At 36.6% G+C, this 25910-nt stretch overlaps 5 protein-coding genes across 7 annotated transcripts; all 5 read right to left on the bottom strand.

Moving 5' to 3' along the window:
• Positions 1–30: 30 nt before the first annotated feature.
• On the bottom strand, positions 31–5209 carry LOC18043578 (ATPase ARSA1). Of its 3 annotated transcripts, none has more exons than XM_024185492.1 (12): positions 4830–5209; positions 4043–4254; positions 3875–3937; positions 3643–3753; positions 3262–3336; positions 3106–3174; positions 2964–3029; positions 2589–2663; positions 2402–2500; positions 1134–1268; positions 620–780; positions 31–527 (listed from the first exon to the last, which is right to left on the bottom strand). In XM_024185492.1, the coding sequence occupies exons 1-11, from the start codon at positions 5026–5028 to the stop codon at positions 643–645; spliced, it is 1242 nt and encodes a 413-aa protein (XP_024041260.1). In that variant the 5' UTR covers positions 5029–5209; the 3' UTR covers positions 31–527; positions 620–642. The 3 variants fall into 3 exon arrangements, with proteins under 3 accessions (XP_024041260.1, XP_024041259.1, XP_024041258.1); XM_024185491.1 differs by having other exon boundaries at positions 31–519; XM_024185490.1 differs by having other exon boundaries at positions 31–780.
• A 424-nt stretch (positions 5210–5633) lies between these two features.
• LOC112098842 (DNL-type zinc finger protein) lies at positions 5634–7818 on the bottom strand. The gene is made up of 2 exons (XM_024185288.1): positions 7653–7818; positions 5634–6230 (listed from the first exon to the last, which is right to left on the bottom strand). Exons 1-2 carry the CDS (start codon positions 7732–7734, stop codon positions 5749–5751), a joined length of 564 nt encoding a protein of 187 aa, XP_024041056.1. The 5' UTR covers positions 7735–7818; the 3' UTR covers positions 5634–5748.
• Positions 7819–9774: 1956 nt separating this feature from the next.
• LOC18043577 (lysM domain receptor-like kinase 3) lies at positions 9775–11370 on the bottom strand. The gene has a single exon (XM_006436389.2). The coding sequence runs from the start codon at positions 11156–11158 to the stop codon at positions 9926–9928; it is 1233 nt and encodes a 410-aa protein (XP_006436452.1). The 5' UTR covers positions 11159–11370; the 3' UTR covers positions 9775–9925.
• Positions 11371–13487: 2117 nt separating this feature from the next.
• LOC18043576 (probable acetyltransferase NATA1-like) lies at positions 13488–14507 on the bottom strand. Its single transcript, XM_006436388.2, has one exon. It carries the CDS (start codon positions 14431–14433, stop codon positions 13720–13722), a length of 714 nt encoding a protein of 237 aa, XP_006436451.1. The 5' UTR covers positions 14434–14507; the 3' UTR covers positions 13488–13719.
• A 636-nt stretch (positions 14508–15143) lies between these two features.
• On the bottom strand, positions 15144–24511 carry LOC18043575 (probable lysine-specific demethylase ELF6). Its single transcript, XM_006436387.2, has 7 exons — positions 22974–24511; positions 22417–22495; positions 22162–22229; positions 21130–21280; positions 19717–20285; positions 18664–18861; positions 15144–18355 (listed from the first exon to the last, which is right to left on the bottom strand). The coding sequence occupies exons 1-7, from the start codon at positions 24139–24141 to the stop codon at positions 15744–15746; spliced, it is 4845 nt and encodes a 1614-aa protein (XP_006436450.1). The 5' UTR covers positions 24142–24511; the 3' UTR covers positions 15144–15743.
• Between the last annotated feature and the right edge of the window lie 1399 nt (positions 24512–25910).

The raw sequence follows: 25910 nt of genomic DNA, 5'->3' as shown, positions 1-25910 counted from the left end.
ACAGCACCACTTTTAGGTATTTGCTTTAGCTTGGTTTCTTAGGTATATCATTCATTTTGTATTTATTTTCTGCTGGAGAAGATAAGCGTGTATCTACAATAGAACTGTGTATATTGAAATCTCAGAAATATATGTTGGCATGTTATTGGTGAGTTATCATAGTTCATTTGCTGCATATCACCTTAAAAGAGGTTCAAGCCAAAACCATAAAGCATATTGAGAGCACAGCATAAATGAAAATAGGGTGTTTTAATTATGAGCTATGGCCAACTTTTGTTCTTTGTGGCAGTGTCATTTTCACTTTAAAAAGCACTGCAAAATTGTAAAATCTCACCAGTCTAAAGTTCAGACCCCTGTTCATGTGTGGGGGGAACTGTTGCATACATACTTTCTGCATTATAACTGCATGGGTTAGAATGGCTTCCGTATATAGAATTCATACTTCTGGCTGTGTCACTCAGTTTCCTGGCTTCTGAGATTGCTCGTATTGAAGGCAAAATCTTCTTTTGATCTGTCATACTGTATTGCTTGAAGAAGTTGAAGCCGATACTTAAAATAACTTGGTTTTAAGAGGTGAAGTAAAGGCAGAGAAAAAAGGAAGAAGCAAAGGGTTAATCACCTCTGAAATCGTTGAAGAGATTATCACTTCCATATAATGTCCCCCATAAATCTAAGAGCGGGGACTCCTCTAATCTCCACATCAACTAGGGGTGCCTCAATCAGCATCAAGCTGGAGAGTTCTGAATCACTCTTAATCATCTCAAGAGCACGCATTTGATCCTGAAGCATTAACATATTTAAGCACTATTTTAATCCTTGGCGTAGAAACAGTAATACTGTGTTTTGGCAGCATGAATTTGGCAACGGGTAGGGATTATCTGGTGCTGGAGGAAGCTTCCTCAGAAAAAATTGGGGATTGATATAGCTAAATCCCACTCAGTTTCAATTCCAACACTCTAATCCCATATTTTTATGCTACCAAATACAACATAAGTTTAAGAAAAATTTCAAAATGCTAGATGTTTCTTCTAGTGTTATTGTACGATATCATAAAGAACTTTAAAGTTTAGTTCATCAGGAAAATGAAAGACAAAAGATTGTGTGCGCCAATGAGAGAGAAAATAGACTAATACCTTTCTTTTCATTGCGCAAAACTTGCAGTCTGAAGCAGATGGGGGAATAATCTGATTAACAATAAGCCTCTTGACAGGAACATTTTCCTTCTTCAGTGACTCAGACAACCTAGATGACTCACTGACCGCCATCACCTGGGGAAAATAAGTGAAACATGAATGACTAAATTACAAGCAACAAAAGTATTCCAAATTAGCCTTACTTCCACTTGCCAATAACTATCTAATTAGCCAACACAGTAATTTCATTTTAACAAGGAGAACTACAATGTAGACTCTAAAAATGATATTGATATGGCAAATTGATCTGCATTGAATTCTTATTTAAAAAAAAAAAATGATCTGCATTTAAATATTTAATGCTTTTATTCCACTAGATGTGATTAAGCCTGATTTAGGTTTTGGTTCGGCAGAGAAAACGATGGCAAAAATCAAACATTAAAAAATATAGAAAAAAGAAGCAATGAGCATAGCGGCCAAAAGCAAAGCTTTCTGAATGAAGGCGGAGAATAGAATAAGGTATGCACCCAAACCCAACCTTATATAGCAAAACCTCCCCATCTCTCTTTTAAAAAAAAAAGAAGAGAAGAATTAACTTTAATCAGTCCAGTAGGAATAGATTATCTTAGAAAACAAAATTATACAGACACACATATGAGAATAATAGTAATAGAAATTCTTAGTCAAGCAATTTTAATTTCTTTTATTTTATTTATTTATCTTTCGAGTTAAGAAGTCTCGCCTGATTGTGGCAAAAGTGTTTAAGACAACTGTTGCTATTTTTCTACCGAATTGATCCGTTTGATCTGGATCTGAAAATATTATTTGACCTAACAGACCATAATCTAAAAGTAATGTAAGTGTCAATTATTTTTTCTTCTTTGTAATCTATTTGCATAGGTTCATATCTAGATAAATCTATACAGGCTGAAGATATACTATAAACAAGATGACATTTACAGGCGAATCTTTCTAATAGGATAGATTTACAACAAAAAAAGAGCTCGAATGCACATAATCTAAATGATCCAACCTGAATAAAATCCTACATCGCCTCAACTTGGATGAGCAAGTAAATCAGAAGAAAATATCAAAATTTGAATGCAAAACCAGGCATAGTCCAAGATACCTTAAGAACACAACTTTAAACAACATAGATCCACCATCCAACAAATCATTCAAACTCATTCAAACTCAAACTCAATACACCAATCAATTAACAAGGCATAGTTTGTAATAATTACAAAAAAAAATCTAAAGATTATTACCGTTGGGATTGTTACTATGACAAACTCTGTTGAATCCGTATCACGAAAGAGCTCACGCACTTTTACCATCCTTTCCCTCAGTCGCTCTAATTTGTCAGACTACATAACAAATAGAAGAGGCATTTAAAATGTTAAGAAATTCATAATGAAAGCGCAAAACAATTGCTCCCAACAGCATAAGACTTACAGCACCCTGGCGATTTTGTTCTTGCCCAAACACAGATTTTATTGCTGAGGTTGCTGAAGCTATTTTTTCCCTAAGCTGTCACAGGATTGCATGAAATAAAATCTCAAACAAAAATGAGAAACAGTTAAAAGGAACAAGTATAGTTCCACGTTATGGGTAAAAATACTAAAATAAGGAATTTCCAACAGGCAACACAATACTTAACGATCTTCCATGTTACAAAGTTTTGTAGCATGATACAGCTCGTAGGGTAATTTTTAATGTTACTACTCTCGCATATTCAATAGTGTTACCGCTGCAAGTCCTGTCGCAAAATCCTTAACTGAAAACAGAAAATATCAACAGATTATAATTAGTCTAAGTTGCCATTTCTACCTTCAATATCTTGCCTATAGAAGCATCCAAGAAGTCTGGTAAGGACAAAAGCCGAAGGGTATGCCCCTGCAAAAAATAATCATCAATCTTAATAAACTAATTTGCACGATAAAATGACATGAAAAAGCAAGCTTTTGCTCACCGTTGGTGCAGTGTCAAAAACTATTCGAGTGAACATACTATACTCCTGAGATTCAAGGAATTGTATCACCTGGAAAAAGGTTACATGATCAGTGGACATTTTGGGATATACAATACACAACACAAGCAGCAGAATAAGCAGGAAGATAATACATACCTTTGAAATTGCAATAGCTTCATCCAAACCAGGAGGAGGAGTGTCCAATAGCTCTCCTAATTTTAATTCTCCTAACTTTGTAAACCATGTACAACCAATCAAGAGAAGAATAAATCAAGATAACGACCTCAATTATTATTATTATTATTTTTTTTTTTTTTTTTTTTGTGCGTGTATGTGTGTGTGTGTTTGCACTATGCCCCCATACACAGGGTAAAGACAACTGAATCCTGAGTTAACAAAGTTGCTAAGTTAAACCAACCAAAATGAAAATGAAGCAACTACTGAGACTATCCATGACAAATCAAAATGCAAGTCCAATCCAGGCTTGACAAATTTCATCCTAAGTTTTGATGCCAGTAGTTATGGATAAACCTTTACCTGTTCTACAAGCATACCAAGACCCATGCCATCCATGAAATCCTTAACCCCCGTTCCACCATCTTTTTGAGTTACGTTGCGAAATTCTTCCCTAGCCTTCTCAGGATTTATCTGTTGAAAAAGCATAATGAAATTACTGACTACATGAAGCAAAGCTGCCCTCATAAATAGGACAACAGAACCATCATTAAGAATAACTAGTAAAAGGCTATAAGAAGCTATTCCCACAAACCTCAAGAGCAAACAATGGAAAATCAGGCCCTTCAACTGGTACTAGTTGCCCGCCTGTCAAATCCTAAGAAAAAATAAGCTCATACAGATAAGCACAAGCACAATATGTCTATTATACGCAAGAAACATGTAACTCCAAAAAGACCAAGGAAGTAAAACGGCCATAGACCTGCGCGAAAGAATCACTCAAGGAATGTGCTGGATCAGTTGAGACCACTAAAGTGGGGTGCCCATTATTTGCAAATTTTACAGCAAGTGAAGCCGCACAACTTGTCTTGCCTACTCCCCCCTTCCCACCTAACATGTAATATTTCCGTTGGGTCCCAGCCACCATCTCATCAAACCCAGATACAGCTTCCGAAGGAGCAACCACTGCTCTTACTGCCATGAAATAGTAGATGCAACATAGTTATTGCACACAAAGAAATAAAACAGATAGTCTCAAATACTATTCTATGAAGGAATTTCTTAAACAGCTGAGTATTATACAATTTTAAATAATTAGAATGGAAAATTCCCAATTAAACTCTCAACCGAACAATAATATTCATTTGCATGGAACTAGGAATTAGGATAATAATACATAAAATAAAAGATCAAGTTTCATATAAGCAAAAAGGCCTAAATAAATTCACTTTGTTTTTCTCCTGTCTTTCGTAACACTACTTCACCACAATTTCACTTGACTATACGGACCATCAATTATTTATACATATACATTCAGCTCACAACTACCAAACCTCAATTGCCATTAAGACTACATGAAGAAACCAAAACTTTTTTTCTTTTTTTTACCCACTATCAAATTCTGCAACTGAGCCCTAAGAGGACCCATCAAAATTACACCCACTAGTACTGTACTAATACGAAAATAACTCACAAGAATAAAATAGAGCAGACCCAATTCAATAACAAAGACAGAGAAAAAGCTGAGCAAACCCATTAAAGAATTCTACCTTGGAATGAGTTCTTCGAACGCCTCTGCTTGAGGGAAATTGATATAAGGCCAGTGGAGAAAGAGCTGGTTTTGGGCGAGAACGAGAGCAAACCCATGAATGACACTGCGTTTGAGTTTCTCTTGACAGCAAGCTTTTTGTGAATTGAGAATGAAGAAGGTAAAGACGTGGAGCGAAAACAACACGCAGCTGTCGTCATGTTTCTAAGTTTTGCCTTGCTGGTTCTGGTTATTTGCCAACACAAAGAAACAAAGAAAGTGCTTCTGGAGTTCCGTTGTGATTGTACACTCGAAATCAAATCACAAGTACTTAACTGAACTGTTAGATGACGTATCGTATGGTATTGGATAACAGTTTTGACCCGCCCCGCCGCCCCATAAACCCATAACCCGTTTGCCCTCACAGAAAAGCTTGATTGCCAAGTAATGCAACTGGGTCGGTGGTAATAGAACACTTTCGAATGCCAGCAACGCGCAATTAGTGAGGATAAAAATTTAGATTGTGTCGTAATAGAATTATTTATAGGCTAATTTCATTAGTCAATAGCTTTTTAATTATATTATAACATATCAGTGTAATGAAAAAAAAAAACCACAGTTGACACTTCCAATATTACTGATAAAATGTTGCACTTTATAATTTCATGATTGAATGAAAGAGCCTCTCATGGTTCATTAATCGTTCTAAGATCAATCAAGGGAAATTTGCCACCGGACTTCTTGGTTAAGATAAGCATCAACGTCATCTACGTGAGCCCTCTTAATCGACAATCACCACATACAGTCTGAATTGGACCCGACTAAATTCACGAAAAAGCATTCTGTAATTTCAATTTCGGGTTAAAACACATTGTAATACATAATTTAACAAGAGGCGAATATTTCATTTAAAAAAAAATATTCATATAAACAAATTTGATTTAGTCTTTCAAGACTTCTCTTCCAGCTAGATCTTCAAGTGTTAGATTTAGCGTATCAACAGAACCTTTCTTCACTTCTTCTCCACGAGCAGCGAGGAAGTCCTCAATGCTTCCGGGTTCTCCAAACCATCCGAGATGATCTGCAATCAGGTGTAGATTGTTGCACCCACCACATCGTGCCACCACCACGCCTTTCTCATATGATTCACGACAAGCTGTCTTTACAGATCTTGTTTCACAGACCTTGCAAGTAAATATCATTGCAAGATCATGCCTTGCGGACGTCTTCAAGTTGGACGTCGCACTGAGCTTCACAGCGGAACTGTCATTAGATTTAGAGGGCATCGAATTGCCAGCCTCATGCTGTTCCTGATCCGCATCAGTCACACTGTTTGAATTTATCAATGTTTGAAGTCCTCTCCGGTGGTATTCACTTATGCCAAAATGTGCACTTGTAGAAGGTAGAAATTGCCTAGTGGGTTCTGCCATAAAATATCAATAAAGAAGTAATAAGTTAAAATATCTCAGAAAGGCTGTTAACACAACAGAATGAAATTTACTGCAACCAGCAAGACCGGATTCTAAATCAATTTCATTAAGCAAGTGTGTCAACTCTCAGGTGAGGGGTACCAATTCAAGTCCTCATCTTAACACTATATTTTTAACAGGTCTTCGACCTCATTGGTCTTAATATTATGGTATTATCAAACCGTCCAATGGTCAGATAAAATAGCAGCTCTACATTTCATCAAACCATCCAATTCTCTTCTCTGTTTATATGATATGCATAAACCTGAAGCAGCAAATACTATCAAAAGTCATTTCAAAATGTCATAGTAGTTGGAAACCATTCTAACCATGCTGATTGATCACAAAATAAAGCCAAATTTTTGCTAAGTTTCTAATCTTTGAGATTTAACTCTTTGAAGCATATTTCTAAGACATAGTCTTCCACTCTTCCATTTAAAATTTGATCTGTTACCATCACTTATTAGTTTATTACGAAACTATTCAGTCAATCAATCGACAAAAGCACGGCTCCAGCATCCAGGACTTGTTTATTAGCTCAAAACAGTCACCCTTCACCATAAACCAGGCAAATATCAGTAGAAGTTGCAAGCCTATATTGTTAAGTCCTGGAACATACAAACATATACATAATTCAAAGGAAAGAGGAAATTATGATCCAAACTTTGCACCACCAACTTCAAATCAATTTTAATGTATCGGCAAAACAGAGTAAGGCCAATCCAGTAGATGAAGGAGATAACATGCAGAAATAATTAAAATTTAGCTCATCACTCAACGCCATCACTATTATTCCAAGTTCTCCTTCTAGTTCAATATATATCTTCAGAGAATCGTTCAGTTTGCCTAGCATTAACATAGATGTTTTATTCAAGCAGTGCTTAATTTGAATAGAGACAAGCATCTTATAGATTTACTCACCTCAAAACGATTCGAACAGAACCTTACAATAATATTGGACTTTCGCCAAATAGTTATCAGGATTTGCTCAACAGTGTTTTACCTATCGCAATGTTAAACCCTTCACAACAACACTATTATGATTAACTCCATATGCTTCCAAGTATAATCGCCTTCAACTGTCATGAAAAAATACATGCTATATTCCCAGAAACCCCAGTAAAAGTTCCTGATTTCTCTCTCATCAAGGGTTTTTTTTTTTTTCCTGTTTCCAATTTTATTAACTTTTCTCTCAAACATCTATCCTATTAATCACACAAATCCTATTTGTAAGAATCAGCAAGAACAGTCCTGGAGTAATCAATGGAGAAGGTAAAAGAAACAAAGAAACTACGATATTATGAACTTCAATTCACAGGGGAACGGATACATACATACACCTATATATATTGACAGAGGAGATAGAGAAGGTTCACCTTTGAGAAGAGAAGCTTGAGGCTGGTTACGAGAAAGGAGAGAGATTAGTCGTCTGATTTGCATCATCCTAGCCGCCGCCATTAACGATCACTCAGCTTGGCCGAGGTTCTGTGCAAACTGCAAAGCTTAGAGGAATGCAAGGTGCCCGCGCGATGTGCACACGTGTACGACACATTATAAAAACCTTCTCCTTTTATTTGCGTTCAAGACCTTCTTATTTAATAAAATTTTGAATAAACTAGATACTTTATGAATTGATCAATTAAATCCCGCGGGTCTCCCTTGATGAGGGGTTAATCAATCCCTCGGTTTAACTTAAAGTTACCCCTAAAATTTGTCCACGTAGGATTGGGGTGTGGTTTGGCTGAAGGGATGAACACATCTCTGTTATTAAACCAAAGTATTTACTCTGCGTTTGAAATTGAAGTTGGATAATGTAACTTTATAGTATTAAAATATTTGATAAATATTATTTATTGTGTCTTTAAAGTTATATTAATATGATTTTTCACTTATATAATAGAAAATTTATTATATTTTAAATATTTTTATCAAAATTATTATTTAAAATTTATATTTACTATATATTATTAATTTTTATTTTATAGTTACAACTTTTTTTTTCCACAACAGCTATAACTTAAAATTTATAGCACCTCAATTCCAAATAAGATCTTATTTAATACTAAAATTTATTTTTCCATTTTCTTTATGTTGTTTGTTGTAATTTGAGTAGAGTTTTTAGAAATAAAAAATAATAATATTTTGCCTATATTAAGAAAATTCAAATTTTAGATTTTTAAAAGTAAAGGAAGTTGTAGATTTTTTAAAGAGTTCAATTGTTTAAAATATTCTTTATTTTATTCAAAATTTTATTTCACCCCTTTCATATTATAATTATTAAAAAATATTTATTAAAATAATATTACAAATTTTATATAAAAAATCTCGTAAATAACTTTTTTTTTCATACAAACTTTACTAATAGAAGTTTTACTTTAGAAAAAAAAAATCTTTGTTAAAAAATTAACACAAAATGAGCAACTAATGTAAAAAAAATTTTGTGCAAAAATTGAACAACGTGCAAAATATTGGTCAAATGAAAAGTAAATATGGAAGTCATAGCCTCATAGGTGAAGACTGACAAGTAAATATGGGACTCATAGGTGAAGACTGAAGAACGTGTTTGGTCTTCATTGAGGGCCATGAAAGTGTAACTAGTGCGCTTAATTGACATTTGTGCATGCTTTATGGACACTTGAAAAGGGGAGAGAGGGAGAGAGGCTCACTGATTGAATGATTTGGCATCTTGTTGTGGTTGGGAGAACTGCCACACTATCAACTGATTAATGATTATCGAATTTTTTTTCGTTTAAACCAATAATATAATCCAATTGTTTGCCTTTCATTATACTTTTCTCTATTCAACAACGTAAAAGAATTGTTATGGGATCCTCGTTTGGAGAAGAAAAGTCCTACACCAACCCCCCCCCCCAAAACAAAAAAAAAAGGCCTGACCATTTACAATTCACTGTTAAAATATTTACATATCAAGCTCATTACTGCATGCTTACATGTGCAGCATAGATTAGCTTAGTCTACCTTATTGACTTCAACATAAGAACAGTAGTCAAGATAATTTCTTAGCAGGAATTGATCTCTGCTTCAAGATATCATTCTCCATGTTTAATGCAATGAGAATGACCAGAGCTCTATCTACTTGAGTCTTCCACTAAGACTTTCAGATAATATCTGCACACTCAAGTTCAGAGTCAATACAAAGAATTTAAGAAGTTCAAAGGATTTTTATTCTTTCTACACCAAGCAATCAGAATTCAGAACGGAGCATAAACTTCCATTCGGTTCATATCCATTCTACTGTAGTTTTAAGCCAATTTGAGCCATTGCCAGATTTGTCAGTAACTACTGGATTCTGGCATCTAATGCAAACCCAGCAAAAATGAATCAGACAATATATAACCCCTCAAAATTTGGATTGGATGTGTTGACAAATAAAAAATGAGAGAATGCAAATACCAAATTCATCCACAAATCTGATTATTGTATAAACTTTTTCATATATATTATTCACAACAGTTACAGTATCTACAATGTTCCATCTATAAAGAATCACTTTGCAATTGTATGGAAAAAGAAGAAGAAATCATAGCAAAAACTCAACTCTACAATGTATCAGTAATGTATCAGTAATGTATCACCACAAAAAGAAACTTAAGACCCAAGTCATCAAGAATTAGCATCCAAATTACCCTCATCTAGGTGCCATCGACACTGAAAAATCAGTAGGGAAACCAATCTTATCAGCCCAGTTCTTAGATTCCAAATACATTTTTGAAACCAAACCCGTAACCTGCCTCATATCTGGCCTTTTCCCTGGATCCTCATCCACACACTGCAACCCCAGCAACACCATCTTCTCTGCCACCTCCACCGGATACGAGTCCTTCAGTCTCCTATCCACCCACTTCCTCACACCCCCGACACCACCAGCCACCGCCTCACTCGCCTTGTCTACCACACTAACCCTCCGATACCCATCAATCCCTTCATCAAAAACAAACTTCAAAACTTCTTCCCCACTCAACAACTCCAGCACCACCACCCCAAAAGCATACACATCACACTTCTGTGTAACAACCCCAGAAGCCTGAAACTCCGGCGCCATGTACCCTCTAGTCCCCTCGATTTTGTTCACTTTCCCACTCTCATTTCCACTCACTTCACCACACAACTCCGCAGTCCCAAAATGACAGATCTTTGCACACAAAGACCCGGCATTTTCTTCGCTAACAATAATACTACTGCTCTTAACATGATTATGAATAACATTAGAATGAAGACCGGAAAAATTATGGATATAATCCAGACCATGAGCAAGATCAGTAGCCACCTGCATGCGCGAAAGCCACGTGGACAAGACAGTAAAACTCGGATTCCTCGGATTCCTCAAACAATCAGCAAGATTTGCTCCTGAAACATGTTCATAAACAAGATACCCACAATTCCCAGAAACACAAGCACCCAGAAGCTTGATCAAGCTACTGTGATGACTCCGGCAAATAACGGACAGCCGTTCACGCAACTGCTCCAAATCTAAAGAACGGCGTAGCTTCCGTTGAAAGATGATAACATCTTTCCCGCGAATTGTCCCGCGCCAAGAGGCTGACGCAGAGGACGAGGTGAACTTCTTGGCGAGAAAGTTGTTGGTGGCGGCGCAGATTTCGGAGAGGTGGTAAATGTGAGGGTTTTCGGGTAAAGACTTTTTGAGGGTTTGGAGAGAAGATGATGAGTTGATTACAGATGATGTATTTGATGAGTTGTGGTAATAGTGGGTGCTACTGAAATTTAAGGTTGACGAAGAAGGGTCTGATGATGAATCATTTGAAGAGGATTTTGAGGAGTTGAATGAAGATTTTGATGGGCGTGAGCTGCGAGGTCTTCTTCTTGGGGTGATCATATCTGTGCTGCGTTTTGATTTGCACATGGGATTGTGTGTTTTTCGAGATTGATTGAATTGGCAGAGATTATTTTGCGCATTAAATTGAGCACTAATTGTTTGTTTTTTGGGTTTTTAATTTATGTTTTGTTGTTGTTGTTGTTGTTGTGAAGAATCTGATGACTGGGAGCCTTGCAGTCTGGTCTTTGTCATCAGAGCGCACATAGTTCTTGTCTGTTTGGTGAGTTTAAGAAAAGCAAATTTAGAAGAAAAGAAAAAAGACTACTGGTTTTCAGAGTTTTGGTTGGTAAAACGCAGAGTTTTGGCCTGGCCATTAATGAACAATCTTTCTCATCATCAATGTAAATATGTAAATATAATGATGGACACGAAGTTGAAGCGGTAAATTTTCTGACTTCGCCATATTTTTCATCTAATTAAAGTCAATAAGCCACCAGGCTTTGGCTGGTTGCAGATGGTGCCCTACCAAATATCCCGGTTCGAGTCCCTCAACCCGAGACTAAAGGCTAATTTAGATTGTGGTAATTGATGAAATAAATTATTTATATTGTGTGAATAGGATACATTATTAATTAAAAAAAATTAGTATTTAGTAAACTATATTATTGTACTAGTTGTGAGTTTAAAAAATATTTGTTTGATAAATTTTGCTACAAAAGTAATATTTTATAATTATAATGACTAAAATATATATAAATTTAAACTGTGTTTTATTTATATATAAGGATTTATGAAAAAAATATATATATAATTATCTTTTTGTTAAAATATTAGGGTTATAATAAGAATTTTAAAAACATATAATGACTTATCTTGTAGGTTGGTCATTAAAAGTAGGGAATTACTTACTTTTAAAAACCGCTGCAAAAGTGAAAGAAGCTTATGAAATAATTATCTTTTTAAAAAAATACTAAATATTATTTTTATCAAAACTTATGTAATAAATGCTTATAGAGTAATACGAGAATAAATGTCTCGCCACTCATTGGTATTTAATTTTTGAGTTATGTTCTCGATAGACTTTAGCTTATGTTATAACCGTATCATTTGAGATTCTCAATTAATAAAAATAAATAAATAAATCTCTAGGCTGTATTACAAGGGTATCAATTTTGACTGCCATTAGACACAAGAGCAAGCAACCCGTGACACATCTGCAGTTGTTAACGTGAGACTTTTAAAAACCTCAGCTCAGCCATGATGCAGCAAGAAAGATAATTGACTTTGTTCGGTTCAAACGAAATGAGGCAGTCTGCAACGGCTGATGTAATTGCATTTGGAAATGGCTGTACGAGTACAGAATGGATCATGGATACAATTCCTTTTGCCTGCCTTATCCTGGAAGCGAATTGAAATTTTGACCGAGATTGATATGAATATCCTGCTTTCCCACTAATCGGTTAAAATGTCAAGCCCGCCGGAAGAATAACCAAACCATATTTCAATTGCTCCAATCAGAATTATGAATCAGATTACACTTAAGACTTCCCAGCCAAGTTTGACAAAACGAAAGCGTTTGCCTGTCACAAACTAGGTCCATCATGAAAAATCTCATCTCTAATAACCGAGTTTAGTGACCAACCAGTAACCAACCTTGGCTGCTACAGAAGCATGAACAAATCACCACTTCTATTCAATATGTTCAAGCTGAGGCCACTCAGTTGAGCAGCTTGAGCCCAGCTGAAGCGTGCTCAGGGGCTCAGCCAATTTCTAAACTAGATGGAGTTGATAAACCTAAACTGTGTATATCCGCTAAATGAGTTATATAAACTAGCATGTTCAAGGGCTCAGATAATTTAACAATCAACCTAAAACTTGGTCTTGAACCGGTCTGCTAATCCTATTCAAATAGACAAACATATGCAACCAAGTTATCATCTTTTATTAAAAGACAGGCAAAAGGAAGTAACATCACTGTCCTTTCATTTCAGCCTTCCCTTCTGCTTCCTCTAATTATTCCTTTTACTCTTCTCTCCCTTCCTCGCTCCTAGAAAAATAGTCTAATGCTCCGCAAGTTGTGGCAAAGTATCAGTGAGGGGCTGAGCAGTTATTAAAAAAGGAAACAGACTTAATCAAATGTGAATAGACCATATTCTTAACTAACACAGATAAACCCCATCCTTCGGGTTTGGACATATATGGGGTTTGTCCGTACCCCTTCCCACATTAAAAGGTGCCGAATTCCTTGTTAGGGGTCCCTAGATACATCCCAAACTACCCAACCCCGGAACCCTGCTGTCTCATTCCCTTACATTCACTAAATGAGGCTAACACTGAAAATAACCTTTCCTCCCCATAACCATAATTTGAGAAAAGAATCTGAGTAATGATACAAAAACCATTCGGTATTACTAAATTGAAACAAACAAAAGCTACAACTTCATAAGCATAATGACAATGATTGGAACAACAAACAAAGGCACGTAATCCAATACATTTGATTAATAATATAGTAAACACATCCATTACACTACAACCTCAAAAAGTAAAGCCTTGAAATTCACTGTCCCCAGTTAGAGAAAACAAAAGGGCACAATTAGCGAACCACCATCAAACAACAAGCGTCAACAAATTCCCTAAGCCATCTTTTAAATATTAGCATTACCATAAGCACCCAGAGCGTCACCCGTGAGCCTACAAATCCTCCACTCACTCAAAACTTTTGCACCCATTTCCTCATAAAACTTGATGGCATTCACATTCCAATCAAGCACAATCCATTCAACTCTCCCGTACCCCATCTTCACCGCCTGCTTCGCCACGGCGGACAGCAGCATTCGCCCAAAACCCTTCCTCCGATAACACTCCCTCACAAAAATATCCTCAATGTAAAACCCGGGCTTGGCCAGGAACGTGGAGTAGTTTGGGAAAAACAAAACAAACCCAGCAACGGTAACGTCGTGGGTTTCGTCTGAGGCGAAGGTTTCGCGGTCCGGGTCGTCGAGGGGGAGGTCGAGGTACACGATGCGGTCGACAGGCGAGTAAGGAGAAGGAGAAGAAGCAGGGGAGTGAAGTGGAGCGAAGGGGGAAGGCGAGACTTCCAGAAGCAAGACGGTGAAGGAGGTGAAGGGAGGGGAGTTGAAGAGGGTGGCTGCGAGGGAGGATTCGGTGGCGGAGAAGAGGTGGGTGAGCTTTTCGAAGACGGCCATTTGGTGGATCAGTTTGTGTATGTGGGGCACGTCGGCGGGAGTGGCCAGACGGATGCGGGAGAAGAGTGGGTGGTTACGCGAATCTGTGTCTACCAGTGTCATCGACGGTTCCGGTACCGGTGCCGGCGGCGGGGGGGGTGCTGCGGCGGCCATCTCTTGTTCACTTTTTTTCTAGAGAGAGAGAGAGAGAGAGAGAAATGACTGATTGTATTTGTATTGTGGTTTTGCTTTTGCATGAATGAATGAGCTGGGTTTTATAAATCATAATTATTGCACACGTGCCATTTTTTGTTTTTTTTTTGTTTTTCCTTCAGTAATAAATAAATATTATCATGACTTTAATTATTATAGTAAAGATAAGTAAAATGAAAAAAATGTGAGACGTGGCATTACCATAAACCGCCATGTGTTTAACTAAGTAATACAAAAATTTGTTTAACACCACCCTCTATCTATCTAAGGGATCCCCTATCTTACATGCATGTAAGATACATGCCTCTCACATGAATAGTGTATGGGTCCCACATATACACTATTCATGTGAGAGACATGTATCTTACATGCATGTAAGATAGAGTTTGCCTCTATCTAATGGTTGAAAATTTTGCTTCTCATATGCTTTCAGTTACGAATCAATGTGGATGAAAGGTGAATGCTACGAAGTTAGATTGCTTTAAGCTCGTTGTGGATAATTTAGAAAGAAAATTCATATATTCAACAAGCTTGCACAAGAAAGATTAGAGGAGTAAGCAAAGAATCACTCGGAAACTAGAAGAGAGTTCTGGACTTTACACAATTCTTATCTATTGCTTTATGACAAATACGGTAAATTCAAGAAAAGACATTTAGGACTTGTGCATAAAGGGGTGCTTATATATTCAATTTTGTCAACAAAACACGAAGGAAATCATTTAAAAAATGTCAAAGGACAAAGAGGAAGACATTGTTTTAGAATTGATGTCCTGCTTTTGACCCATTGTCAAAATTACAACAGACTCATTATGCCATCTTCCACAATCCACATTGCCACATTCCAATTGAAAAAAAAAAAAAAGAGACATCTTCCCAACCCTTGGATACAATATGAATGACGGTCGGCATCCATATCCTTTCTTCATTCCCTGCTTAAAAATGAAGACCAATCTAGACAATCAATCTATGAAGCTAAAATGATTTGAACAAATCTTTCTGGAAACCTTCCCTTCCTTATCCAAAAACGAAAAAATAACATGAAAAATTCCAGAAAGATAAAAAAGAGAAGGCTTTTCAACTACCACTGCATTCAAATAATTTGAAGAATGCGCCCTAAGAAAGTGATCGGCCTAACCCCTAAACTATATTTAAGAAACAACACTCAAAAAGAGTTCTGTATATAGTACATGATTCTGAATGCCTCTTTGGCCCCAGAATCTTCATTTCCCGTGGCCATATTTTACAATACCAGCGTAATTTACAGGATATCTTCAGGCAGATAAGTTTTCATAATGCCCTGTTTTCCGTCTATGTCGACTAATATCAGATACAAACCTGAAAGAAAGGCCACAACCCTCAAACTTGCATTTGTATGGCCGCTCGCCTGTGTGCACCCGTATATGCTCAGTCCTAGCCCAAGCCCACTTGAATGACATAGAGCAACCTTTCCATGGGCACTTGAGCGGCCTCTCATCATCATGAACACGCTGATGAATTATTGCATATTTGTGGGAGCTAAACCTCTTCCCACACCCTTCGTGCGGGCAGCGGTTGCGTTTGTGCAAGGATAGTTCTCTCTTCGTCTCAAAACTCATGCGGCAGCCATCTAGATCACACCTGTGATGCCCCTTTAAGATCTTTTTCTTATCCTGGCAAGGCGCTGGAACACTTTCACGGTTTCTCATTGTCTTTGTTGCACGCTTCTCAGCAATCTTTCTGATGTCAACTTCACTTGTATTAGCTGCATCTTTCCCAGCCCGTGACCTCAATCCTTCACAAGGACTCCTGATAAACCCACTGCCATTTAACTTGTTTTCTGTCAACCGCTCCAATTCTCTATTCCTTTTTCTTCCTTTTCCAGCGCTAGAGCTGGGATCTTCCAAATTGGGCTCATTGCATCCCCTCTCTTTGTTGTCTTTTGATGAATATGCTTCATTGCCATTGCAAAATTTTTCAGCAGAGTACGACTCTCTTCGAGTTCTAGAGTACTTTCGGATTACGGCAGGGATAGGCTGATCTATTGGGATCAAAGAAGTAGGTTTTGGTTCCTCGCTAGCAGCATTTTTTGTCTGGGTACCTATTGTCATTTCAAAATCCATTTTTTCTTCAGCAAATATACCATTTGATTCTTCAGAACATGCTGCTATGGAGGTAGGAATACGCTCATTTTCTTCCAGTTGTGCACTAGAATTACAAACAAGCTCATCCATAATAGCTTCAGCAGTAGTATGATTTTGCAGCCGTGTTCTAGGGTCTAACGTCATATCAGCACCTGAGTCTTCTTTGGTACAAATTTCTATTGGAACTTCAGAACATCCTCCAACCTTGAGTGGGGAAGGCTGATCTACTTCCATCCGCGAAACACAACTTGAGATAAGTTTCTGTTTGGTCCCAACATTGAGCAAGTCTGCTGCAGCACATTCCTTGCTTGGAACTTCTGAAATTTCCATTGGAGCGGAAGTAGGCTGAATCATCATTGTAACAGAACTGGAAACAAGTTCCTCATTAGATCCATTTCCAATATTTCTCTCATGCTGCAAATTATCCTGTAAAGACTCTGCAGTGCTTATTTCTCTCATATCCTCACAACTTTCACCTGTTGAGGCAGGAGGCTCATCTATCAGCTTATGATCACATGAAATGGGTTCCACATCATTGCCTCCATTAGTAGATTGCACATTTTGCCGCACTTCATTGTCAGAAATCAGATGGTCACATGCTTCACTAATCATACAGGAATTATCCGGAGCTAAGTTCTCAATCTGTGCATCAAGACTCCTCAGAGGTGAAGAAGCAACACGAAAACTTGCAGAGTTAGCAAGACCGGAAACCTCAATCATCAAAACATCCTTATCAGCCACTTTCCTACAATGTCCCTCAGAAGCCAGATTACATTTCTCATTCTTGATGGTCATACTTTCTGTAATTTGATCCGATCTCATTATTATAGATCCCTCATTAGATGCAACGGTATGGTGAGAAATTTCAGTTTCCTCACTAGTTACATCAGTGCCACTGTTTTGTTGCATCTCGGCACTTTTGCATGTTGCCATGTGAAAAATATCACCCTCGATATTTAATTCCTTCATTGATTCAGTATCATTCTGCACAATGCTATCTACCACTAAAGTAGCAGTTGCAAGTGAATCTGCCACCCGTGAAGGCGAGTAATTCAAACTCAAATTGCTAGTTGCTTCACGGACAGGGATGTCATGCAGCCCTTCGGACATCCCAATAGGAGAGTGAATGGACCCAGCAGAAATGCTTCCACTATTCCCAGTACCATCAGGGTTAATTTCAAAATCACTTCTATTATGCCCATCAAGATGGTCACAAGTGGCAGCAGAAACTTCTGGCAGGAGCTCTCTAGGGTGTACCTGGTCCCCACATGCCCCAGTTGACAAATCTGGTTTCTGCTTAAATTTCCTTCTTGAATACTGAATAAGTTTTTCTTCTTTTTTAACAGTGGCGCCATCTAACTTTCGCCCTGTTACTTCATCTTTCTTTATCTCAATGTTCTGGCATGGTTTAGAGTGGGCTCGGCCATAAAGCTTAATTTTTGAGCGAGATCTTCTAAACTGCCATTTGATTTTGGAGAAATCTGAGCTAAGACTTTTCTCGGAGAACAAATCACCCAGTGACAATGCATGCTGAACACGCATAGATGGTGAGTTCTTTCTAACCTTGACGCAATGTCGTAAGTTGATACCCAGTTTTGAGGTCCAGTCTTCTCTACATTCATCAAGTTCTCCATCATCAATTGCAAGATCAATCAAATGCAGATCTTCCTCAGATGCAGCATCTAGGGGAACATCAATATAATTGAAAGGGCTGCCAATTTCCTCAGCAACAGCTGCTGCATGTGCTTTTATTTTCTGATAGTCTACAAGAATTAATTATTAAAGTTACAAACTCAGTTCACAATCAATAGAAAATATGAAAGCCAGGAATTGGTGCTATCGTTGGTCTTGGAGTGATAATGATGGGTTAACTAACGGCATGATGTGATTGTGACACAAAAAAAGGGAATTGATTTCGACTGAATGCCTCTTTCCACAAATAAAACAAATTAAAATTTGGATAATTCAGCAAAATCTAGCCTGTCCTTTGGAAACAAAACTGTTAAGGGGAAAACTCGTAAAGTCAGTCAATTTTTGAACCAGTCAACTATAGACTTAAAGGCAGCCTCACCTGAATGACAAATGACAAGGATCTCTGCTCCACCTTTAGACTGCAATATCTCCTCAATCTGAGCAGCGTGCTCGAGGCAGAAAATCCGGGGTCTCAAATACTTATTAGAAGTGTTCCATATCCTACTGGACTTGGTTATCGAGGGTACCGACAAATCCTTTTGAAGCAGAGAAATATCAGGAACAAGGGAAAGATCATCTGCAAAAATAAAACACAAGGCATGCTATTTAGCCACTTTGAAGTCCAGTTGGTGATGATGTTAATTAATCCTATTTTCATCTGCTCATATCAAGAGATATCAGAATTATTTTAGGGCTAAGGATTGTGTCTCATAAACTTTAATTCTCGCCAACAAATGAAAAATTTACACCCCTTGCATCCCAAAAAGATTTCTTCGTGTGTAATTAAATTTGATACATCAGCTCGTGCATCTCCATATGATAGTACAAGTTTAAATTATAAGAATAATGATCAAGACAGACGCTATATTTACTATTAAAGAATCATGACCTTTCTTTGACCAAGTTCTGTATGGTAACTAACAATATTAGCAGATTGAAAGTCCTAAATCAGATAGACATATTGGAACATTAAATAAATACAAAAATCATTCAAACATTAACACCCTAGTTTCATACTCAATTTAATCTAGAAAGTGAACACCCAAAATTGCAAAAATGAAAGATTAGTAAAATGATTGCCAGAATCATACAGGCACTTCTTTACACCACAGCAATTAATTATTATTTATTTCACTGACAAACTGATGCAGAACACCTCCAAATGTCCAAAAGATCTGCAGAATCTAAGATTTAAACTATTCTACAGTGGCTAACAATATTAGATTTAAACATACACAGGATTCATCATTTTTCTTTCAATTTTATTTTTTTCAAATCTTTCCTGAAGTGTAGAGTATCAGGTTGATAAACTTTAATTTTAGCAAGAAATTTGTAGTCCTAAATTCTAAACTGATGCTAGAATCATAGAAGAAAAGGCAGGAAATAGCTGAGAGTGATGGCAAATTATCGGATAAAGTAGGTGGCAGAATACCTGAAACAGAGCTCTTTACAGAGCCATCAAGGTTTGTATGGTGATGAGTATTTTTTAATTCTGAAACTCCAGGTCCTTCTTTAACCAAATCAGCAAGCAGTTCAATCGATGCCCTCTCAGACAGTTGTACCACAGACATAAATGGAAAACCTAGAATCCCACAAGCTACGCATGCCAGTGCTCCAGAATCAATGTGAAAATCCCGTGAGATGTCATCATCACCCATATACGGATCATTTAGAGCTTCCATATACACGTTCATCTCATCAAGCAGATTATTGTGATCATTGTGTTTCTCATAAGGATTATTGGGAACAGTTTCTCCAGGTGTGGTAGAAACCGTTTCATTTGCAGAGGGCATTTGAGACTCTTTGCTTTGACATGGTAACAAATCAGCATTCCATAGTACAGCATTAAAAGTTGATTGTCGTCCAAGAAGAACAGACAATATGTTGTTTTCTTTTAAAATATCTTCTACAAAAGCCTTTTTCACTAACAGCTCTCTTTCTTCCTTCTGACGATCTCTCAACCGTGAACTCCGAGCACCTGGCAATAAGGATCTTGGCACCCTGCCATCAGAACAAATACAGTACAAGAAAAATGAGAAACAATTAATAAGATGTGTCAAATTATATCTTTATAGACACAATAAGAAGGGCACAACCACAGAATGATTTGACTAATTCAGAGATCAAACTTCTCAGAATCCATAACGTCCTGTATTGTAGAAAACACTCTCAACAGAACTAGATCCATTGAGCTCTAGTGCAGTTCAACATAAATTGCAATTTCTTTCAAAGGAAGATGAGTGCAGTCTACAGTAACTCAAAATAATTTAACTCAATTACCATTGAAACCATGTAACTAAAGTAATTTAAGAATTAAAGATACATAAAGATTAAAGCAATGAATAGCCAAATAGCCCCAAAAAAGAAAAATAAAGTCAACAATTACATAGGCACAGGCAATACATATGGACTAAGCTATTTATGCACAGAAAGAAGTCTTCGTGAGCGTGAATCAGGACCTGATTACTATTCGTCTATAAAGATTGTTCTTTCTAAATCAGCCATAACTTCCTTCTCAGCCTGCCAAGCCAGAAATCATTTGAAAGACATTCTGGACCCAACACACAACCAAATCCCATAATATTTTTTTTTTTTTAAAAAAGAGTTTTAGCAATTCATCAGGTATAGGGGTAGGCTGGTAACCATTCATTACATTCGATAAAGGACAATAATGAAAATTACGAATGTACAAAACTTTATAGAGCAAGTCGCTGAAGCTATGAAAATGTGATAATTTCACTCAATATTTACTCAACTTGGGAACATATCAATTATAATTTCAATCAATATTACTCAACTGAGGAACATATCAATTATAAAGCATGCATGTAGGATACAAACTCACCTTGAAATAAATGACATGGTCAACAGGTATAGCAGCTGCTGATGGGAAAGCATAGGAAGATAATTCATAGCAGCTCTTCGAACTGCAGCTTCCTTAGCCACCATAAGCCACTGTGGAGTTCCAAAGTTAGCAGCTTCCCCACAATTAAAACCTAGGTTGGAGAAAGAAAGCTATGTAATCCTTGAAAAAATTAATGATGTAGAAAGAGTGAAATGTAAACTTCAGGAAAATCCTTCCTGCTGCAGCGTATGGAAAGCATCTCAGCAACAATACATTCAATTCAAAAAATTTTAAGGGCAGGATAAAGATTAATTTAATGACAGTTGTGGAAGTGACAACAATTTTATTCTCTAAATGAACATGTAAAATCAACATCACCTAATCATGTAAACGTTTACAGTATTATTAGTAGATGAGAACATAACCTCTCGTTGAAATTTAAACTTGCATGCAATTCTTAAATAAATAAAATCAGAAGCCAGCAGCTCTTTCAGTCAGGACTATTGTCTACTTAATATTGCTACTCTATTTTACTTCTTCTGATGAAATTAAAGTTTAACAATATTGTTCTCGTATGATCAACTTGTGAAATGCCAACTTTGAAATTTGTGCTATAACACTATGTACTCCGAGGTAAAGAGTGAAAAACTTTCAGACTACTTTTTCAGCACCCATATAGCTGACACATGGATGTGGTAACGGCCACAAACAAAATCTTATTTATACAAACTCCTCACGTATATAGTTAATGATTTAGGTTCCTACGAAAAGGACTGGAATCTTACCAATCTTAGTTTACAACCATGTAAAGACTGAACATTTGAGCTAAACCCTTCACGTCTTTTTTTTTTTGGAACATATATTGACATTCAACAAACCATGCATCAACCCAAATATTCTAAGATTTGTATATTCCAATTTGCTTGTATTAACAAACCATTTGACCATATACCAATTGCCATTTGGGGAGTCATAACAGCGAAGATGTCGAAATGATCTTGTAAATGTGCAACCAAACTGTAAAGCAATTACCGTGGCTGAATCCTGCATGGTAAGCCCGTGGAAAAGTCACAACAAATTCACCAGGATTCTGAACTAACCTAAAAGAGAAACCATAATAGGCATAAGTAGAACTTCAACAACACTATCAGCACAAATCAACCCTAGCCAGTTTTATGCATGGCAAACTAAATTGATCACATCCATGAACTCATAAATGCTAAAAGAACATCAGAAAGTGACGAATTTGCCATTAATTTTGAGAAAAATAATAATAATGCAACTCACCTACAACAAGGAATGCCCGATGCAGCAATTACTTCGGGTGATATGAGAGTTGTCTTCTCACCCAGTAATGAGAGAGCAGCTGGCAATACAGGAAACTGGGATTTAGCTACCAAAATGATATGGAATTAACAAATTCCAACATAAAAAGAAGAATTCTACCAAAAAGCCACTGGTCAATGGTCAGACTGAGAAATATGCCTAAAGCAACGACAATTCTTTAGTCTATATAATAATGTAAGACTGTTGTAAGCATATTAATCAATGAACTAAAATAGGACTGTAAGTTTAGGATTTATCAAAATTTATCTACCCACATAAAACACAAAATACTGACCAGGTCCAAAATTGTTATCCCAACAAGATGAGGTCCATCTATCAGGGGGTAACCTAATTTGACACACCAAGAACATGGAGTTGCAGATTTTTTCTTTTTTTCCCCAGTCCAGTGAAGATAAACCCAGTGTTGTAGAAATGCTAGATTTTTTTTTCCATCTTTCTATAACACAGAGATTTATTATGCAACATCTGACAGTAAAATGAATTAAAAGTTGACATACCTAATCGGTCAATGTCACCACCATAAGCCTCATTGCGAATAACTTCCTCAAAAGTAAATGCATAGTCTCCCGGGATGGCATACCAAGTCTTTGGAGCACCAGTGTGAAGGAAATTCATGCTGTGAAGCTCATGATCTTCAACATGCCAGGCAAACCAGCTGAACAGCATACCAATATAAACCATGGGAGAAGTAACACCTGGGATATCATCTGGCATGAAACGTGTCAGTGATCCAGGTGAGCGTGAAATGACTTGCAGATTCCAAGGGCTGTTTGAGAGCTTCCAACCAGCCGTTCCTTCCACATCATTACTACCAGTTACACTCTTTCGTCTAGAAGATCGTGAATTTTCATCAAATGGAAGAGTTGATGAAGGCGTAGATGAGGTGGGGGTCTCTAAATCGTTCTTATCACAAGAATGTGTAATCTGATCATTATGGCAATTTCTGGCACTTTCTAGTTCAATATTCTTTTCATCAGCCTTTCCTCTGTTCCGATATGATTTCCAAGACGTCACCTTTCTCCTCCGTCTATGAAAATAGCGAAATTGACCCTCCGGTTCTCCAAAACCTGACCCGGGCACATCATTCGCATACTCCACATATACAGGCTTCTCTGAGGCTGCCTTCCAAAACAACGCTTCGATAACTAATGGTGAAACCTCCTTAATCACACTCAATAAACTCCGTGCAAAAGCCTTTGACTTGGACTCAAACTGTTCCAAGGTATAAACCTCCCCACTTTGCCATACTTGCTTTTGTGCACCTAACTGCAGATTATCTTTATTATCAACCCCTTTAATTCTTTTCACACTCTGCCCCAACTCCTGGTGTCTAGTTGTAAAAACTGCCCTAGCCTCCCCCTCGTTACCACGTTCACAACAACCCACTGTCGCCACAGTACCAGCATCAGGCAAATTCACATCGGAACCCAATTCCGAGCACTTTGAGAGTGACTTATTCAAGTTACCAAAAACATATTTCTTCGAGGGTTTTGGCAACGGTGGGACAATTTTACATATCCCAAAAGCACTAGCCTCCTTCTCAATTCTTGATATGTAAGCAATTGGGTCAGCAAATTCAGTATCAGTTGGATAAAACACAGGTGCCAATGGCAACCCTTGCAGCCATTTGGGTATTTCCACATTATTATTACTATTATTACCCATCTAAAACAACAAAATTTCCACAATTACAACAATCTCATAACTAAACCCAGTAACCTAAGACTACAACTCAAACTCATGACATTGTTCAATTAATTGTTGAAGTTACAACGAAACACTCAAGTGGGTATTTGCAAATGAAAACCCTAGAAAAAGAATTGAAGTGAGGAGAACTTATAAGGGTTTTCCTTGCTTGTGAATTGAAGCTAACATTAAAGCAAAGAAACTGATACTAGTAACAAAAATGTAAACAGAAAAGAACAGAACCTGGTAATTTCTCCTAGAGACTTTGAAAAGATTTGCCTTCAAAAGAACCAAGCCCCAAGAGAGAGAGAGAAGAGGTGGAGTTCTTTTTGCCTAGGTTTTTTTGAGCAACATTCAATGTGGGCGCAAGGTAGAATTTTGTATCGTCCGTTTGCTAACCTACACATGTGGAACACAGCGCATAGTTTGATGATTTCACTGTTTCTGAGCCGCGCGATTTCGGTTGGGGATCTTTGGGGTAAAAGCCAAAAACGTTGAAAAATAAAAAATAAAAAGATAGGATAATCCCAATAAATAATTAAAAGTAATTATATGCACAAATAAATAAATAAGTTTTAGATTGCGTAGGTACTATGTTTAAGTAATATATGTACCTAGTGGCGCATGCTAGCCCCGAGCTTGTTTAATAAAATGATAGAAAGGGACGTGTAGGGTATCTAGAATTTTATATTTTTATGTTTATCCATTTAATTGTTTTTTACTTCAATTTAACAAATAAATATAAACTTGTATAAATTGTGTAAAATTATCTGAGATGACATTAGCATTCTTTTTTGTATGTAAAATAAAAAATTAGAATAATATTAGGAATACAATTTCTCTTTATTTAAATTGATGCAGTTGAGTTGTATCATTAGTCTAATATATGTTCTTTTCAAAATTTGTGTAAGAGTATGTAATTTGTATATATAAATATTCTCCTTTTCAGAAGGTTCCAGTCATCTTGCGCATGCATTAAAAAAAAAAAAAAAAACTCTAATTCTCATCTAATATTTGAAGATAAATCTAAGTATAAATATATGAGGTCTGAACTAATAGAGTTATTTAGGCAGCTTTGTAAGAAAATAATAGCTCAATTTGAGAGGAGCCTCTTATGGACTAGTTTGCTTATAGTGCACAAATAACATATTTTATAAAGTGGTAAGTCAACATGATAATGTAACATTTAAACTAGATCCTCGATGCACACTGTGGCATCATTCTTTCCTTAAAATGTTAAAAGCAAACAAATATACCCTTATTGAAAATAGTCAATATGCCTTTTGATGTTATATGTTTGGTCAATTTTAGATTTAGGGTTGCAAGTTGAACCAGTCCCATGAGAGTTTCTGCAATGGGATCACTTTGCAGTTTTGTACCCATATCTTCTGTATTTGTGCCCTAAATTACCAAATTTAGATTAAGCAATAAAATCTTGAAGGACTTTTGATGTAGGTTTTAGCCCAAAATGGCCGTAAAATTGCCAAAACAAACAGTAACCCGTTTAAAAATGTATAATGGTTTGATTGTTATTCAATATTTTTTTTTTTCATTTGAGTTAACTTAAGAAGTGAATTTATCTTATTGCTACATATAGTAAAGATTTTATTATTATCATATTCACCTGTTAAATTAATAAAACTTCTCATTTATTTTTTTTTCTTGATAATTTTGTTATTTGTAACGTCAATGTCAAACATTATTTTTAAATCTCTCAAGTTATTAAGTCATTTGAATTAGATTGACAT

The sequence above is a fragment of the Citrus clementina genome, unplaced genomic scaffold (genome assembly GCF_000493195.1).
Source record: "Citrus clementina cultivar Clemenules unplaced genomic scaffold, Citrus_clementina_v1.0 scaffold_4, whole genome shotgun sequence".
Lineage (NCBI taxonomy): Eukaryota > Viridiplantae > Streptophyta > Magnoliopsida > Sapindales > Rutaceae > Citrus > Citrus x clementina.
The sequence above is the reverse complement of the archived record's forward strand: the minus strand, read 5'-3'. Positions and strand labels throughout refer to the sequence as shown.

Coding starts and splice junctions, on each gene's coding strand:
- LOC18043578 (XM_024185490.1), bottom strand. CDS start 5,028: ATGACGACAGCTGCGTGTTGTTTTCGCTCCACGTCTTTACCTTCTTCA. Junction 4,255..4,829: donor TTCGAAGAACTCATTCCAAG/GTAGAATTCTTT, acceptor ATTTCATGGCAG/TAAGAGCAGTGGTTGCTCCT. Junction 3,175..3,261: donor AAGCTATTGCAATTTCAAAG/GTATGTATTATC, acceptor ACCTTTTTCCAG/GTGATACAATTCCTTGAATC.
- LOC112098842 (XM_024185288.1), bottom strand. CDS start 7,734: ATGGCGGCGGCTAGGATGATGCAAATCAGACGACTAATCTCTCTCCTT. Junction 6,231..7,652: donor TCAAGCTTCTCTTCTCAAAG/GTGAACCTTCTC, acceptor ATTTTATGGCAG/AACCCACTAGGCAATTTCTA.
- LOC18043577 (XM_006436389.2), bottom strand. CDS start 11,158: ATGTGCAAATCAAAACGCAGCACAGATATGATCACCCCAAGAAGAAGA.
- LOC18043576 (XM_006436388.2), bottom strand. CDS start 14,433: ATGGCCGCCGCAGCACCCCCCCCGCCGCCGGCACCGGTACCGGAACCG.
- LOC18043575 (XM_006436387.2), bottom strand. CDS start 24,141: ATGGGTAATAATAGTAATAATAATGTGGAAATACCCAAATGGCTGCAA. Junction 22,496..22,973: donor TGGTGACATTGACCGATTAG/GTATGTCAACTT, acceptor CTGTATTGCCAG/CTGCTCTCTCATTACTGGGT. Junction 18,356..18,663: donor CCTTGTCATTTGTCATTCAG/GTGAGGCTGCCT, acceptor TAATTCTTGTAG/ACTATCAGAAAATAAAAGCA.